The sequence below is a fragment of the Betta splendens genome, chromosome 9 (assembly GCF_900634795.4).
Source record: "Betta splendens chromosome 9, fBetSpl5.4, whole genome shotgun sequence".
NCBI classification, from domain to species: domain Eukaryota; kingdom Metazoa; phylum Chordata; class Actinopteri; order Anabantiformes; family Osphronemidae; genus Betta; species Betta splendens.
In genome coordinates, this window is record NC_040889.2 from 9260981 (window position 1) to 9279584 (window position 18604).

The window sequence follows — 18604 nt, forward strand, 5'->3', positions numbered from 1 at the left end:
TTGCGCTACGGACCGGTTTCATGTAAAATATGGGTTCGTTCATGAACACCCAGTCTACTCCACATTGTTTCACTCACATGGGTCCTGGTTTGTGGGAATCACTCGTAGTGACGGTGATTCTACATCTGACTCCTGGTGTAGAATCCTGTCTCCTCGATGGGCCTTGACCAAGTCACGTGACCAACACGAGCGCGTTGACGCGCAGACTTACAGACTTACGCATCGGGTGGTTCTGATCGTCAGTAGACTCTCTTCTCATCAATACATAGCAGTGCTGTTCAAATCCCACTGTGATAGCGTCAGACTGAACAAGTGTTCAGCCTGAGTGGCTGAGAAAAATGGAACGTGGCATTGATGTGTGTGTTCAGCAGGACGTGGACGCTGTTCACATTTGTAGTGACTAACGCACCAAAGCTCTCATTCTGATTCTGTTACTTTAAACGGACCTAGTTTTTGTGTCACGTTTCATAGTGTCTGTCTATTTGCAGCGCCCCTTTTTCATTCCCCTCATCAAACACCTTGAAAGATAAGCTGACTTTTAATAAATTGCCTACAAGGGTAGCGGGAGATAGGACGAGGAAGGGAGAGCAAAATAGTGGGAAAGTAGAGAGGGAGAGGCCAATCAGGTTGGAGGCTTATTAGTTCCACCAGTTCATATCCTGCCTCTAATACCTGCAGTGGTGTATCCTCTGCATCTTAACTAGGGCTGTTTGCTTTGGGCTAGAATGTGGGTGTTGCTTGATCATGCAGACGAACGGAGCTCACACACTCTGGTGATTGGGGAGCGCGTTTGACTGGCAGCAGGTGGTCCATGCGCCGTGTCATCCGGAGAAGTGAGGGTGGGAGAAAGTAAATTAAACACAGGAAAAGTCAGTGTGTGTGTGTGTGTGTGTGTGTGAGATGAAAACGATACCGTAGCGAGTGATGGAAATGAAGTGCAGACGCGAGAGAGGGGAACTGAAAGAGACACAGAGAGCTAGAGGTGGGAAAAGGTTGAGAGAGGGAGTACTTGATAAAGGTTCCACCATGAATGTGGCTTGAATCACAATGACTGCCGTGTGAGGAGAAAGTCAAGGACGACACCGCCGCACAATGGGAGCGACAGGGAACAGAGGCAGGACGTTGACGCCGAGTCCACCTCTGCTCTCGTACGCACGACTCTCCCATTTCTCCAGTTGCGTCACGCATGGGCTTTATGCAGTGGGAGATGCAGACGCGTGGGGGGCACAAGCAGAGTCAGCAGACAGTACGGCGTGACCTCAGGAGGAGCTCCGGCCTCACAGGGTGCACGTCAGCGTGTACGACGAGAGCTCATTTGTACATAAACCTCCACGGTGTTAACATTCTGCCCTCAGTGCATAATTACACACGGTGGAACCCAGATGGCGAGCAGAGGAGGCGTTTCCACATTCCCATGGAGCACAACAGCCTTTTCCCATTAAAGCCGCAGCGTCGTGAACCTCGGCGCAAAGTAAGGCTGGAGTCTCAACAGATGGAACCAAAGAGAGAAACAGGAAGCAGGCGCTAGACGGACGGGTGCGTTTATCCGGGGTCTCCGAGCGATTAGAGGAGCCGAGCACGCGTCAATCTATCACTCGTTAGCGGCGCAACGGAGTCGGTGCGTCTGGAGAGACAGGCAACGCGCGGCGCTGACAGTTAAGCACTTGTAGGCGCCGTAAAACACAGCGGCGAGGCGCGCGGCCGCTGCGCACATCTGTCCGTCAGCAGTAAACTAGGCCAATAAAAACGGACGTGGAAGCGGAGTGGGAGGGACGAATTTATGAGTCCAGTATGGTCCAATCAGAGGAATAGATGGGGGAGGAAGAGGAGCCGCTGCTGTGAGACGGTCTGACATCTGGGGCCTGTCACTGTGTGTGTGTGTGTGTGTGTGTGTGTGTGTGTGTGTGTGTGTGTGTGTGTGTGTGTGTGTGTGTGTGTGTGCGTGCGTGCGTGCGTGCGTGCGTGCGCGTGTGTGTGTGTGTGTGTCCTAATTGCGTATAATAACCGGCGTGTGCGGTCCGTGTGCGGCCGGGCCAACGTCAGCTGAGCGATAGCTGCCAAACGCGCTCGGCTTCACCTTTCAGCCGAGCGGATGAGTGTGGAGGCTGTGGCAGCAGATGCTTCCAGGCCTCATCGCCCCCCCCATCTGACCTCGCACACATCTGCCCTGTCTGGTCCTCCTCTAACCTCGTTCTCTGCCCTTTATCCTCGCCTCCCGCCCTCGCCGTGCTAAACCCATTAGCCGTGGTGCACAGCAAACACACACAGACCCCAGTCTGTTACGTAAAGGCCGTGTTTCACCAGCGTCTGTGCACTAACCTCCCCACAGCCTCTATTCTGTCTATAATATGCTTATAAATACTTTGGATTTAACTCCCTTCGCTGTGAGACTTCTGCCCTGCAGTCGGCTTAAACCTGTCCCTGAACTGTGACGAGCAAGGACGCAGCTCATGCAGCGTAAATGATAAACATAACAATATCATATGTTTAATAATTGCTAATGAGCTGTGTGTTTTATCATCTGTGTATTAGTATTAACTTAAATGTCCTTGTACCTGCCTGCAGACTCCTAATTAGAGCAAATTGATGTTTTACTGCTGCTCTGCTAAAGCCTCCATCATCTTAAATGGTGGGATCCTGTATACGAGCAGTGATATTGAAGACACTTCAAGGCGCTGCTGGGTCAGCGAGGCCACTTCCCCTTCATTTACTCCCCTTCTCTCTGTCCGGTCCGACCCAGGAACCCTGACAAGGGCCTCCAGTTCCTGATCTCGCGCGGCTTCATTCCCGACACGCCCATCGGCGTGGCCCACTTCCTGCTGCAGCGCAAGGGCCTGAGCCGGCAGATGATCGGAGAGTTCCTCGGCAACAGCAAGAAGCCCTTCAACCGAGACGTCCTGGAGTGAGTAGCGCACGTTGTGTTTTAATGTGCTGCATTACGTCTCATGGGGGGATTTTCACAGGACTGGGTTCATCTGGGGAGCAGGGTTGTCTTCTCCAGCTTGGAGTCAGTGTGCAGCATCCACTATACATAATGTACCGATAATGTAAATATTACATCTGAGCTCTCCTAACCCTTCCTCTTTCATCTCCTTCTGTAAATCTCTGGCTCGTGTCATGTTTAAATGACCGTAGATCTAAAGCACAGAAGCTGATTTGATTCACTGATCCTCAGTGTGTGTGTGTGTGTGTGTGTGTGTGTGTGTGTGTTAGACCGCTGCCTGTGACACACATCGTTCATATACTGCCTTCACATCGTTCATATACTGACTTCATGCTTTGATGTTTGTGCATCTCCTCCTTGGCTCTCCCTCTCCTCCTCATAAAGCTAATGAGGCTTCCTTCCATTCACATTGTTTCAAGCATAAACAACAATAGTTAAAATGTCACGAGTCAATTTAACCAAATTGTGGTTATAGATTTGTGTTGCCACAAATGTGGCTCCCTGCGGACTCATTCACTGATAATGGAGGATAGTAGCTTAGCAGGAGAATATGAGCTTTTCCTAAGCATGTCAGGCCCCTCAGGCTGCGACTGGGTCTTTTTATGTGCATGCGAGGGGACTGATGTACTTTGGCTAGAGAGCATCTCGCCCGGTGTTACATAAACAGCGAGCGACAGCCGGGCACAAAGTGCGAGAGAGGCGGTGGCGCGACGAAGTGTCTCACGGAGAGGGGAGAACCGATCGGGAGGAGGATCGGGTCGGACTCAGCGCGCCGCCGCTGCCTTTAGGGCATCCTGAGATAAGCAGCGGTCGGTGGGTTGGGAGCAAAGTTAGCAACAGCCCGAGAATCACCGCTCCAGTGTAACCAGACAGAACAGCTCCCATCAAAGTCCCAAAGTCACCTTCCAGCGGGAAACGTGGGAATTCACCCCCCCTGAACCCAGCCAACGGGATGTTCAGCTTCTTTAATTGAAGCCATTAGGCCGGTGCTGTCAGGTAATAGGAGGATTTTCTGCTGGTGTTTGTGTGCATGTGCGTGTACGTCTTGGCAGCTGTGGCTCAGGGACGATAATGGGCTTATTACTTATTATGATGGCTGGTTATTACCTGCAGTAAGCAGACAGAGCTGCGAGCAGAAAGCCAAGGACAGATCCTCAGTTTCCATCTACGTGTTCAAGCGCGGCTACTGCTTTCCCTACTGGTTTAATATATTGCTAAGAAATTGTCTATTAATTTTAATATATGCTCATTTCTCCCCCCTTTGATGCTGATTTCTCATCCCTCCGCCTCTGCTCCGCAGCTGTGTGGTGGATGAGATGGACTTCTCAGGTATGGAGCTGGACGAGGCTCTGAGGAAATTCCAGGCCCACATTCGAGTCCAGGGAGAGGCCCAGAAGGTGGAACGTCTCATCGAGGCCTTCAGGTATTTTTATTTTGCAGAGACACACATTTTTGCTTGGCCGTAACAAAACCTCAACGTTGCAGGCTCCACCTGAGTAGCCAGGCAGCATTTAATTTCTCGGCTCAATCCGCGGCCCAGCTGCGGCACCGCGCGTTAACGCTGGCTGTTTGTCGCAGGGCCTCTGGAGTAACAGGCACCTGCCACAGTTGTCGAGGTGCCCAACGAGGAGAAAAACGGCAGCATTGTCATAGTCAGTGGGCCGAAAGGTTGGCACCGGCAATGTTTGGGCATCGGGCTGCTGCCGCGTGTCATCAGGAGCAGGAGGGGGAGGGGGGAGAAGGGGGGAAGGAAGGGAGGACGGAAGGATGGAGGATGGGGGAGAGGAAGGAACGGAGGGAGGAGGGTTTATAAATAACCAGCATTGCGTAACCGCCACTGCCTCCCCTGCCGCTGGGCTTTGATATGCCTCCAAATACACACACACGTGCACACACACACGCACACACACACACACACGCACACACACACACACACACACACACACACACACACACACACACACACACACACACGCGCGCGTGCGCGGAGCATGAAATCTCCGAAGTAAGCGAAGGGGATTTGAAGCAGCAGCGAAAACGAGCGGGGGGGTTGGGGGGATTGGGGGGGGGCAGGTGAAAAGCAGCCAACAGCCTCAGTATCTGCTGTGTCAGTGTACTAATGAATGAGCGCGTATGAGCCAGCTCCCAGTGCTGCAGATATATTTAGTTTAGCTTCTCATGTCTGCATTACACGGCAGACGTCTCCTCCTCCAGAGCAGCCGCATCCACGGCCCCGTACACGCACCGCACCGAGCCGGTCTTTGAACGCATCGCCGAGGAGCCGGACGCTCATTACCATGGAATGCATAAGTGGCTGAGGAGACAGCAGCGCAGCGGGAGCAGCGGAACGCGCCCCTCCAGCCGCCCCCCGCTGCTGTCATCCCGCGCTGAGTAAGAGCACACTTAGGTGGGAAGCCGCTCGCTGCTGCATTAGCATTCACAGACGAGAGTGTAATTACTGGCTGCTGTCAAGGCACGGTTTTCACACGCCGAGATGTGAAGCATCTGCGCGCAGCCCTGTGATTACCATGCTAAACTGTGCGAGCGATGCAACAAACACGCACGAGGATGGAAGCAATATAAATATCGCCCGGCTCATCTCTTTACGCGGCCCACACACACAATCACACTCCAACGCTGAAGGAGAACTCACTGCACCAACACTCTGCCCAATAGATTGTGTTGTGTGTGTGAGACAGCAGCGAGTGAGTGCTACACACATCAGTGTGTGCCTTTAGCCCCACAGAGACATTAGAGAGCAATCATGTGGCTCGGTGATTGAGCAAAAGTGCTGCTATAGCCCCAACGTGGAAATGATGGCTGATTAAAAGTAACGATTATGGTATGTGCAATGATGAGACACACACACACACACACACTGCTCCTTGTTATTCATCTTCTTCTGTTGACTTTTTTTAGCGTCTGTGTCTAGAGAACCAACAGACGGGTGAAACTTTTGGGATGATTGTGGTCACTGGCAGATAAAGACAGTGAGGCTTTTCCGCGCGCCGCCCTCCTTCAGTATCTGTGTAATGCCTGATGCATGTAGACGTCCAATCCAGTGGGACAAATGTGTTTATACAGGCAGACAGCGATTCGGCAGAGCACCCGCTGTGAGGCTCATTGTTGCTGAGAGGCAACTAACGGCATTAGACGAAGCCGCGGGCAAAATGAGAGCCGTAACTCTCGTTTCTGCGCGACAGCACCGAGGCGTTCGGGGGCGCGCGGCCGTTTCAAACACCCCTCTGTTCCTCCGTCCTCGTCGTGGCCCGCCCGTGCTAGTCACTGGTGTTGATTCCACGCTGTGCTTCCCTCCTCCAGCCAGCGCTACTGCATGTGCAACCCGGATGTGGTGCAGCAGTTCCACAACCCGGACACCATCTTCATCCTGGCGTTCGCCATCATCCTGCTCAACACCGACATGTACAGCCCCAACATCAAGCCCGACCGCAAGATGCTGCTGGAGGACTTCATACGCAACCTGCGAGGTAAGGCTGGGCTCCAGCGGGACGAAGGAGCAGAACTTTACTACAGTGGACATGAATATACAGTACTGTGCACGAGGAAAGGGGATTTACATCAGTTCCTCAAAGGCTTTGAACAAGGCCCAGATAAATCAGAGGACGTGATTTTTTTGGGATCTGCATTCAGTCAGAGCCGCTGCATAAATTGAAGCAGTAAAGATAAGGTTACATTTCTCTGCCTGCCTGCCGCGCTTCACGCGTTCGCAACTCACCGCCGCCCAGACAGAAAGCACCTGTAATTCTCGTCTGCCGCATGCAGATGGATGCTCACTCAGCCAGCGGTGTGGTTTCTCTCCCCCTCCGTGCAATCAATCAGGGGAGGGCTGAGGTCGATGCGGAACAACTTTAATAGATTCATCCAGACTGTTCCCCGCAATTAAATTAAGTTGGAAAATCAATTTCTGCATTTTATGCAAATGAAAGTGTGCGTCTGTCTGTCGGCCTCTCCGCGAGTCTCCTCTCAGTTTGCTGTGTCGTCTCGCCGTCAGTTCTTGTCTTAATATTACACCATCTGTTTATTCCTCCTCCTCCTCCTGTTTAGATTCTCTGTGCTTCCCTCCTCCTCCTCTCCTCGCTCGTGACTCTGTCTCGCACAGACAGAAGAATGGTTCACTCAGCTAATTGGCCGAGGTGAAATGCAATTATACACCCGAAATCGATAGTAATGAAGAACCATAGAACATTCATTACCTCAATTAAAACGGAACGTCGGTGTCAAAGCTATTCAACAAGGGGCCAATGTGATATATAAACCCAGTATGGGCGCTCGCTACAGACGCTACAGTAATTGTGCTCTCTTTGTTCCCGGATCCTTTATTTGTTTGTACAGAGGGTCTCTGATTGCACAATAAGTTCATGTCTCCGTTCAAGCCCTCCGTGTGGCCTGGTGTGGGGCAGGAGAGATGATGGAAACAGGAGGAGACAGGAGGAGGAGAAGCATGAAGGGGAAGTGTGTGGGTAAAACAGGCCCAGGAGCCTGTAAGCACACAGAGAGTGGCAGGTAATCAGCAAGACGTGAAGGAGTCACTCGCATATTTCCGCCTGCAATACACTGCAGCTCGCTGTCGTGCGCAGAGCTGTGCTGGTGGTCCTGAGGAGAGTAAATAAAGTGAGGCTCTGTCAGAAAAGGAGCAGGAGACACAGTGACTAAAAAAGCAGCTTATTAATGTGACACTGTGTACACATCTCCCCCCTGGTCGTCTCCTTCTCTCCCCTTGACTACATAATGTGCAGCGATGTCTCAGCAGAGTCCCAGGGTGCCTCGCTGTCACCGCCATCACTTGTGGCGGCTTCATTTTCTCCCAACACGTTGCAACCCAGTGGAAGCTTGTCCCACACTGTGCTACAGCTGTGCCGGCGTCTCGGGGGCGACCTCTCAGCCTAACGGCTCTACCTGTGTGCAAATGCCAGAGAAAGTCCTCTACGAGCGAGGAGGGATGTTAACCTCAGCCAGTTAGACCCCCCCCCCCACACACACACACACACACACACACAGAGGCTGCCCTCACTCAGACAGAGTACAAGGCGCTGCCACGGGGTTTCTCTGCTCTCGTCGCAGGTGTGGACGACGGAGCCGACATCCCCAGGGACATGGTGGTCGGCATCTACGAGAGGATACAGCAGCGGGAGCTGCGCTCCAACGAGGACCACGTCACCTACGTCTCCAAGGTGGAGCAGTCCATCGTGGGCATGAAAACGGTGAGGACGCACAAAACAAGCTGGAAGACACAGGAACCACAGAGCTGTGAGGAAATTAAATAATTGGGTAATAATCCGGAAAGATTCCTGCTGGTTTTGTCACGATGAGCAGCCACCTTGAAATGACACTATGTAATTTTATCCACTGTTAATAAAATTTAATTAGCTTTAACCCAACTGACCCTAATATCCTCATAGAGTGAAGCTGGGAAGTTCATTTAACTTTCACTGACTTACCAGCAGTGATGCCGGGTTGCTGTTTTATCGCTCGGCCTTCACCGGGTGACTCATTCGTGGATCGGTGTCCTCGCGCACAGCTGCTGTTATGTCAAGTCACACACACGCGTTGTGTTTGCGCCACGCAAGTCCCTCACTCATCATTTCAGCCGTAGTGGAGGGAGCAGAGCACATTTATAAGTCATTACAGTAAATGTCTCATCAGCAGCGCCATCATTACCTCAGGTCATTACTCCTGCTACTGTAGATACGCCATTAACCACTGCTATGATCGACCGTTCAGGGTTCAGACGCACCCGGAGCAGCTGAACCTATAGATCTGACTTAAAGGATGACAATGTGGGCAGATGTCAACAAGTGAGCATGGAGTCTTAGCTTCAGTCATGAAACACAAGTCATTGTATTCCAACATAAGTGCAGTCAAAATGCTCCATATCAGAATCTCAACTATAAGCTGTGTAGTCACGGTAACCGTCTCCTTTCTGGTTCCTTGACCAATCACAGCACGGAGCTTGTGCTTCACTTTAAATCCACTTTTTAATTTGTTTTTGAACGCTATCTCTGATGACTTTCCGGGTGACATTGGAACTCTGGATATTGAAACGACTGTGGACGTTATTAATTTTTTGGCCCCTGCTTTAAGTGTCTCTCAGTGATGGATGAGTCGCCGTAGGATGACAGAAGGAGTGTTGTCATTGCCAAAGCAGTGATGGATTGCTGTGACGTGAAGTGGCCATTACTGCCCATAAGAGCTGTCCGATATGAAACAACTCTATTGTTAGAAACACAATCACAGCCCGTGTAAACGTTGTAACTGGTCTCAGAGGGAGGCGCCCACAGGAGGATGACTTCACTAGCAGGTCTAAATATTTGATGACTTGATGAAAGTCTGATGACGTATCTTTACAATCCTATGCTTGACTTTTTTAGCAGGTTAATGATGCTACATGTTGCTGACATTGGTGTAATGATGAGGCATACTGGGTGGGAGTTTTAGACCCCCCCACTGTAGTGTGTGCCTGCTGTATTGAAAATTACAGGGAGCACAGGGAAGGAAATGAGTGAGTGCACATGGAGAACGCTGAGCCGACGCTGCGTTCGCGTGCATTTTATCAGATCCATCTAGCGATAGTGTCACCCAGTCATTCAGCTGCTGTTTGGCTCTCTGCAGCGATCCGACACCAAAAGCTGAATGAGACAAGAGTGTGAGGGAGTGAGAACATGATTAGATCACTCTCCAAAGGCATGAGCCCATTTCTGCGGCGTAATCTACTTAAACTTGAAAAAGCACTTGAGTCCAGAAGGCGCAGCCGGCCTCCAGCAGCATCCTGCATCCTTTACATTAGAGCTCCGAGTGCAGTGTAATACGAGCGCCACCTTGGCTAATCCAGTTTGGCATAGTGTAAGAGCCAATAATGAAACAGCAAGATGTGTATTGGAAAAAAAATATAATCCTCTCTTTGGCAACAACTCATAAAAGTTTTGTATGAGCGATAAATCCTCTCCAGAGGGCTGCTAGGATTAATGGAGGCAAGTGAAGCAGCTGAACCCGGACACTTCAGACCAGTTCAACCACAAACATTAGGTCTGTCCTGCCTTAACGTGAGAGGCGAACAAACCAGGCAACTACAGGTGAATAATTAGTTCAAAGTCATTTTACAAATACAAACTAATCTTAATTAATTTGATTAAGTTCCATGAACTCAACATAGTGAATTATATCAATGACGAGATATCAAGAACGTTTTACAGATTTTTTTTCATAATTTTTAGTCCATAAGTCACGAGGATCAATTTAATTTAGTTTACATAATTGACAAATGTTTAAATTTGGACTTATTCATAGTAGCTTCACTGGTCACAAATCATCATCATGTAATTAAAACAGAGAACCCATCAACACAGAGCCCCAGGGAGTAGAAAACAATTACAGGTACTGAGCAGGTACATTAAATCCTAGCATAATATCTGAAATAAAGCCAGTGGCCATTTGTATTTCCTCACATACTGTACAGTTCAAGCTTCTCTCAGCACAGAACCACACGTTCCTCAGAGAGAGCCTCGCACTGTTCCTCCTGCCAGCACTTTGTCTCAGCACAGTGACTTTAACAGATGTTTCCCTCGCATCGAGCCTCCCTTTACTTGGACGTGCGTGTGTCTGCAGGTTCTGTCTGTTCCTCACAGAAGACTGGTTTGCTGTAGTCGCCTTTTCGAGGTGACGGATGTCAACAAGGCCCAGAAGCAGGCAGCTCACCAGAGAGAAGTCTTCCTCTTCAACGACCTCATCGTGGTAAATATACCCACAGTCGCAGGCTCTCATTATTTTACCGGCCCAAATCAGAAGATTGCGTCTTATTAAATCAATATATCTGCCTTTCCTCCGCGTGTTTACAGTTTCCTTTAAACCGCACTTCAAGCGCTTGTTTCTGCTGCACACAGTTGAGCTTTAAAGCCGCTTATTTTGTTGTGACAGCTGCAATGCACCATCACCTACTTCAACTGTGAGCCGTTCCTCAGAGCTCGCGCTCTCCTTTTATTGTGTTTCATAACTCAGGGATCTCTCAGGCCATTTCTTTTAATAATAGATGGCAGCAAACGCAGCGCTGCGGCGCGGAGCCGGCCCACAACCGCCGAGCGGCTTGAAGGAAACCACGGAGCGAAGATCAGCTGATCATTTGGTCCAAAGGTCTCGCAGACGGGGCAATTATCAAATGTTCACTTCTCCCTTAATGATGACATGTTGATCTCACTCCAACGCAGGCCGTGGCTATTTTGCTCATCGTCAAGTAATTGGTAGCTGCAGGAAAATGGGGTCAAAGGGTCCATTTTTGAGGTGAAAGGCGAAAAAGGATCAAAGCGAATGATCAGTCTGAAAGGGTTCACTCGTCTCCTCCGTCTGCAGATCTTAAAGCTTTGTCCAAAGAAGAAGAGCTCCGCCGCCTATACGTTCTGCAAGGCGATGGGTCTGCTCGGCATGCAGTTCCACCTGTTTGAGAATGAATGTAAGTCCCCACGCTGCCTCACATTACACTCCCTTCCTGCCTTCTTTAAGCACTTCTTTCCGCCCAGCAGACTACCCCCACGGCATCACCATCCTCTCACCGTTCGGCTCGGACAAGAAGCAGGTGCTGCACTTCTGCGCGCAAAGCGCCGAGGAGCTGCTCAAGTTCGTGGAAGACCTGAAGGAATCCATCGCAGAGGTGTCAGAGATGGAGCAGATACGCATCGAGTGTAAGCGGCGCTGTTGTGCCCTAAATGACCCAAAGTGATTAGTCGTCAGGTTTAGTTTAGAAGAAACAAGTATGACGATCAAAAGGTCAACATCCCCTTTTTGCATCAGACCAGTCGACTCTCAGAATTCATCCTCTGTTTGTGTGCGATGCGTTTTGTTTCCTCTGCTGCACTGCAGCGCAGACAGACGTAGGAGGGCATGAGCTGCAGGTGAAAGGAGGCCAGTGTTCCTGAACGCAGCCAGGCGTCCCGCTGAATCTCTGGCAAACGAAATGCTCCAGTCAATAAGACATGCACATACTCAGACACGCACGGAGACGCAGAGGAGCCGGAGCCGGAGCCAGGCTCCTGGCGTCACGGAGGACCCGCTGGGCTTGGCCGTCACAGGGAGGGGAGGGCCAGCAGGCAACAACACATGTATGGAGACAGGCAGGGTAGAGGGGAGGAACCAGACAGGACCTGTGTTGGCATGTGAGCGCAGGCAGGAACACACGACCTCTCGTCAAGAGGAGATCAAATATTTAAATCAGTTACCATTAAATGGTTTTGCGTAAACATTTTCTGCTCTAGTTTGTGTCTGATTTGTGTCACACTCGCCACTAAAACGGCCGCTGAACACCGTGTGCCGCGGCCCCGGAGGTCTCACCTGGCAGCGGTGTGGCTCAGCGTCAAAATTAGAATGCAGCACGGCGCCGGAGACAAAACAACATTTAGTCATCGTGATTAGAAATGACATGCAATTACCATCAAGTGTGAAGTTTAATTAGAGAGAGGCAGACAGAGAAGAGAGTGGGAGGCGAGAGTGTGTGTGTGTGTGTGTGTGTGTGTGTGTGTGTGTGTGTGTGTGTGTGTATCCACCCATCTACCGCTTTTGCTCTCCGTCATAGTGATTACGCCGATGATCATGTCTCTCATCCGTTCTCTGCAGGGGAGCTGGAGAAGCAGCAGGGGGCCAAGACGCACTCGGTAAAGAACAACGGCACGCAGTTAGAGCTGCGAGGCAAGCAGGGGTCCCCATCAGGTGCGTGTGTGGGCACGGCTGCTTTTTAATGCTAAACCCACTGCGGAGCCTCCGTCTCCGCGTGCAGTAATGCACCGGGTGCGGTTTTAATGGGTTCATAGACAGAAATGTGGGCCCCGCAGCCTCCGGTTTGACAGATGAGTCTTTCTCTTTGCCAGAGCTTAGCTGCCACCGTACATCGTACCGTGGCCAATACTGTTGTCAGCTGTAAAATAAATGAGGCTGGTGCTGTTTAACATTTGGCTGCCACTCTTGCCCCCCTTCTCTGACATTTTCCCCAGGTAACAAGGATGTAGACGACAGAAGCGGACACGGTGCTGTGGAGGTAAGTGCTTAGTGATAGGGCCGTGTCCCAAACCAGAGGTAGAACAGGGCGGCGTTGCAGCATCCCAGGATGAGACAGGAGGAGAGCCCAGAGCTAGTCAGGCTGCATCCTTAGGACCAGAGGCGTCAAGCAGGAGTGGCTGAGAGTGGATGAGAGTATGAGTGCTGCTGGGGAAAGCGCTGCGGGCATGAGAGGAAACCCCAACAACCGAAGAACATGTGTAAAGTGGTTTGGGGGAACTCGTTCAAACAATATTTGTTCGTCTGAAAAAGGAACTGGCTGTAAATTCCTGCAGCCGCAGACGAGGAGAGCACAGAGCGGACACTGCGATTAACACAGCGGCACGCAGGCAGATAGACTGACCCGGGCCGTGGCCCTCCGGCCCCCTGCTGGGACTCCAGAGCCGAACTACATTACCCACGAGGCTCGGAGACGACCGTCGGAGGCCTCCGACGACCTTTCAGATGATGAGCGAAACGGTCACCTCGACATTTAACTGGGCCCACTGTCCCCATCAGGCTGCGAATCTACGGCAGGACGGCGCAGAAAGCCTTTATAGCTGCAGAGCGACACGCTGCCGCAGAGCAAACCTCCCCTCGGTGACGCGAGAGGCATTTAAGGATAAAAATAAGTGGGCAGGCCGCTAGGTGCTGCTAATAGAGAGCTTTGATCAACATGAGCCTTTTATATACTTCAGTAAATTCTAATGCTCAGTACAAGTTCATGGAAAAGCCACTAACCACATCCTGGAAGAACTATAGTTCGTTAAAATCAATTCCAATTCACAGGATTTTAATATCTTTCCAACGGGAGGATGCTTCTCCCTCTCTCTCTCCCCTTGTTTGCGCCTCGGCGCAGCCTTCAGCTTCCCTCGTCCCTCGCAGCCTACAGTAAATGTCAGGAGCTGGTGGGGAGCTGTCGAAACACATTTATCTTGGAAACCGTGAGGGTCACTCAGAGAAATACCGCTGATGCCAGGGGCACGAATACAGACCTGCCTGAACCCACAGCAAGTCGTTAATCACAGAATACTTGATAAGAACTGTGCCGGGATGCTAAAGCCAGCGACGATAAAGTGGACTGAAATCAAGCTTCACACCTGTGGATGTTGCTTTATTGAAAAGATAACCTGAAGATAACCATAATCATCTTATTTTCTATTTTAATAAATTAGTTTATTATTCTTGTGCATGTCTTCACTTCTGCAATCAAACATTCCCCTTGATAACCTCCGCATGGGAGGAAGCGAGGTTTAGGTTTCAGACAGAACGCAGCTAAAAGACAAACGCCTGCTCTGCGTCGGAGAGGAGGCCCAGACAAACAGAAGCCGGCAGGTTTTCCCAGCTGCAGCCAATCCAGCTAATGATCCACCCAGTAGAGAAGGCAATTAAGGCACCTGGCCTCGTTAGAGCAGAGGCGGCTTCTCAGCCTAAATCACCGCTTAGCACCAAAATGGCAGGAAAACATTTCAATAAGAAGCTTTAGCATAATTTGAAGCTGCTGGTTATTTACAGTAGCAAATATTGTGCTTGTGAAACACAAGTAATCTGTTAAAAATAAAGTAAAACTGTAACATTTTTACAGCAGATACTTTGTAGCCAGATTCATGGTGTTTTGTGGATTTTCGATTCCACAGAATTCGAACTTTTTGAAAGTCAAAGCAACCCTTTGCTCTCTATCTGTGTTGCTAAATTCTCAGCAGCCCGTACGTTCTCGCCAAGTCATCAAGGAGAAACAGCGGCCGGCAAACTGAATGGGAGCAAATGTTAATGGAGTCCTTTCACGCAAGCGCTACAAGAGAATGGAAGAACCCCGCTGCACCCCCGATGCCTCACACTAGCTCTATTATACTGCAGGAGAATTACCACGGGTAATTCTATGCTAAACGGGCCCCAGATCAAGAGTTCACCAAAGATCTTACAGACCATCGCGTTCCAGAGAGAGCGAGAGAGACGATGTGAGACAGGGGAGGACAGGAGCCTTCATGAATGCAGGCTGGACGGAGTCAGCTGCTGGCTGTGAACAATAAAGCCCTGTTATTGTGCTACGCGCGTTAGGATTCGGACCAGAATTAGTTTTATGAAAACTTAAAGGAGCATGGTCTGAGCGCTGAACCTTTCGCGCTGGCTCGAAACGCAGTAGAGACACATACAATGAAGCAACGGCAGCAGCCGGTCCGGCTGAGTGAAGGGAGATACGGTAGACGACAGGCAGGAATGTGACATGTGGAGGTGTGCATCCTGATGAGTGTTGCCTGTGGATGCCTGTGGTTGTCGGCTTGCTCACCTCCTGTCCTCCTCTTCTTCCACCGCCCCCTCTTCTTCGTTGAACCCTCGTCCCTGTTCTGGTTCAGTCGCCCCCCGCTGGCCGCCACGCAGTGGTTTGGAAGGAGACACGGGGGCCCTCGGTGTCCCCTTTGGAACCACCGGGCCCCTTTTGTAGCACCGCACCGAAGCTCTAACCCCCCCCACTCCCCAACACCGCCCCCCCCCGAACCGGGCCACACACTGGTTCTCCCAGCACCCAGTCCACACTGTTGGGGGTGCAGCAGTCACAGTATCGTTACACCCCCCCCCCCCCCCCCCGACACGCATGCCCTGTATGTGTGTGTGCTGTGCGTTCTCCATCCCCCAAAAAAGAAAAAGAGGGCTTGACGGACTGTAGAGGAGGAACCAGTTTTATAACATTTGATGCTGTTCTCTTGGCTGTTTTCTAAACTAGGTGTCAATTCACAACAGGCTTCAGACGTACCAGCTCAGCAGCAGCAGCAGCAGCAGCGCGGCTCAGAGTCCCGAGAGCGCGGCCCTTCTTAACCAGCGGGGGGAGCCGCCGCTCCAGCAGGCGGCTCCGCCTCCGCGCCCGCAGCTGCACTCGGCGGCGAGCACCCCCGCCCACCACCTCCGCCTCCAGCCGCACCCCCAGCCCGCCGTCAGCATGGCCGAGCTGCGGCCCGACACGCTCATCCAGTGTCAGCAGATCGTCAAGGTCATCATGCTGGACAACAGCGGCCACGGGCGCGTGGAGGCCTTCCTCAGCCAGACGCCCACCCACCACCACCACCACCACCACCACCACCTTCACCACCAGCATCACCACCACAGCCTCCACCAGCTCAGTCAGTCGGCCATGTCCACCCCGGTGCGCTCGCCGGACGGCTCCCATGGCAACGACGGCCACCAGCCTCCGCTGCCTCCCCCGCCTCCGCCTTACAACCACCCGCACCAGTACATACCACCAGACCCCCGCCTCAGTCTGCACCGGACCCCAAGCGGCTCCCGGAGCATGGTGTAAATAGGAGAATTAGTACTGCTTCCCTTCCAACACACTCGCACACACACGGCCACTCAACCTCACCAGTCTCCACGTATTTACCAGTACATATTGTACATAGATGCATAAACTGAAAGAGCTATATTAAAAAAAGTAGAGTCACATTAATATGCACATATTTAAAGAAAAGCAGAAATCAAAAAGAGGTCTCAGAAGAGACAGGAACAAAGTGCATATATAAAGATTTACTTGATTCCACATGTATTTTGAAATATTGTAGTTTTAACAAATTTCTATACATTTTGTCAGTTTTAACTCCTGCTAGACAAAACTCATGGATTCCACGCGTGAATCCCTCAGACTTTACTTCCTGTTGGGTTGTTTTTTTTTCAGTTTTGCTACGGGATGGACGCGTCCTCTGCTTCGTCTTGCTTTCACGGTCCCAGACCTCATGCCTATCGTGCTGTACGTGCGCATGCGTGCATAGCTGAGAAAAGAGAAAAAAAAAAACCTGTGCCAAAATACATGCGCCTCCACTCAACAATGACTTCTTTGCACTTGACTAAACGCTAGGGCTAGATGAAAAGGAAAGAACCCTCCCGCTTTGAGATAATAGTCCTTCTCCCAGAAGGAGCGTAGAAAATAAGGACCAAAACTGCTCTTTAATAAAAAGCTCTTTCCCCATTTGCACCGTTGCTGATTTCTTTGTGTGATGGGAGCCTCCTCTCTCATCCTCCACTCCTCCGGATTAAAAGCAGCATCCTGAGATAGCGCTGTCATCTGCGCCTCGTCGTGTTGTGGCTCTCGACGCCCATCGCTCTTCAGAGAAACACCAAACAGACGCAGGACTTTCCCGCTTCGCAGGAACTGTCCACTTTTCTAAACCCGGTTCAGTTCACGTGTAACACGCTGTGTGTGCAACCGTTCAGGAAAGCTCCGTCGCTTTTCAGGGAGGTGTGAACTACCATGAAGACGCTTCTGCTGCAGCTGTTAAAGGTCACGATCTGTGTTTAGTTTCATTTCCAGTTCTGTTTCTTCCCGTCGGTGGAGAAATGCCGGGTGGAGACCACCCACAAGCGCCCAGACACCGTCCCGTCTCTTTTATGTTGGTGTTTTACGTTTGTTTTGTGTTTCGTCTCCTTGTGACGGGTTCCTCCTCCCTGTTAACCTTTCAGTGTGACATTTTCCACCAGACAAACAAACCCGCGCGCAGCCTCTTGCAAATGGTGGCGTTGATGGTATCGCCGCGCGCCGCTGGCGGCTCGGCTTTAAATAAGAGCAGGACGGACGGGAGGCATTATCTGATCTTTTCCTTTCACTCGAGCCAAGATTGTAAATATCACATTCAAGCAGTGTCGGAACGGACGAGCAAGCGACCTTTAACCCCTCCAAAATGCTAGCGCCCCCGTCACGCGTTTCTCATTATGAGACAGGTCAGCGGCCGCCACCGCCTCTCGAACGCGAGGACGCTCGTTTAGCCGCGCTCCCATCTGGCCTCCATGTCTGATACGATGACTTCTCATCACAGACCCGTCCTTTTGCACAGAGGGTGCAGGTTGTTGAGGTGACCTTCCTGACCTAAGGAGCCCAACCATTTTAATGTTTTTACTGGCTGCGAACCTTCGAAGGTTGTGCGATACATTTTAGCACAAGAGTTTTAATATTGACCCCTGGGACGATTTGTCCACTTTAACGCGGCTGGTTTTTATGCATGGCATCAGCTCGGAGGCCTCCTGAACCTGGACCCTTAAACCCGGTGAATTGTCTTTGCATGTTTGTGAGCAGATGAAGATTTGAATTTTTGTTATGCTGGAAATGATGCTTTGAAGAAAATAAAGATGTGTACTAGCGAATGCCCCTCCTCCGCTGAGGCGGACATGCTCGAGCCCAATTCTGCCAAAACGAGGCCAGTTTTGCCCCCCTCGTCTTTCTCCGCCCTCCGTTTATGGTTTCACAGCTTTTCCTGACGAAGCGTTTAAGCATCTTTTTAAAATGCCCCTGCCGTGCGTGCAGAAACACACGATCGGAGGCAGGTGTGCGACCAATGTAGCATTTCTGGAGTGTAGCGTGTGGACGCGCAGTGGCTGACCTTCACAAAGAAACTGACAAAAGGGCTCCGCTTCACCAGTGCACTGCTTCGCGAGCGGCGTGGATGTCGTCTGGCTTTTTAAACACTGTGTTTGCTCATACTAGTTTAAAAAAATGACAAAAAGTGAGCGGACTTAGCGTCAGACAGGTGGAAAGACACTGTTTGAACCATCACCTCCCTGAGTTGGCTTTGATTCCTTCTCTACCTGTCTTTGCAGTATATCTACATGCTATTAAAGATGATTTAAGTCTATTCACCACAAACG

At 50.9% G+C, this 18604-nt stretch overlaps 1 protein-coding gene across 2 annotated transcripts in view; it reads left to right on the forward strand.

Moving 5' to 3' along the window:
* The window catches only part of iqsec3a (IQ motif and Sec7 domain ArfGEF 3a), a 49379-nt gene extending 30777 nt beyond the window's left edge, over positions 1-18602 (forward strand). Inside the window, exons 5-14 of one of the 2 annotated variants that reach the window (XM_029162042.2) lie at positions 2741-2902; positions 4245-4367; positions 6266-6432; positions 8027-8166; positions 10568-10693; positions 11306-11405; positions 11476-11634; positions 12563-12655; positions 12937-12980; positions 15702-18602. In XM_029162042.2, coding sequence (XP_029017875.1) covers positions 2741-2902; positions 4245-4367; positions 6266-6432; positions 8027-8166; positions 10568-10693; positions 11306-11405; positions 11476-11634; positions 12563-12655; positions 12937-12980; positions 15702-16271 — 1684 coding nt within the window. In that variant the 3' untranslated portion in view covers positions 16272-18602. The remainder of the gene's footprint in view (positions 1-2740; positions 2903-4244; positions 4368-6265; positions 6433-8026; positions 8167-10567; positions 10694-11305; positions 11406-11475; positions 11635-12562; positions 12656-12936; positions 12981-15701) is intronic. The other variant, XM_029162043.3, reaches the window with a different exon arrangement.
* The last annotated feature ends 2 nt before the right edge of the window (positions 18603-18604 follow it).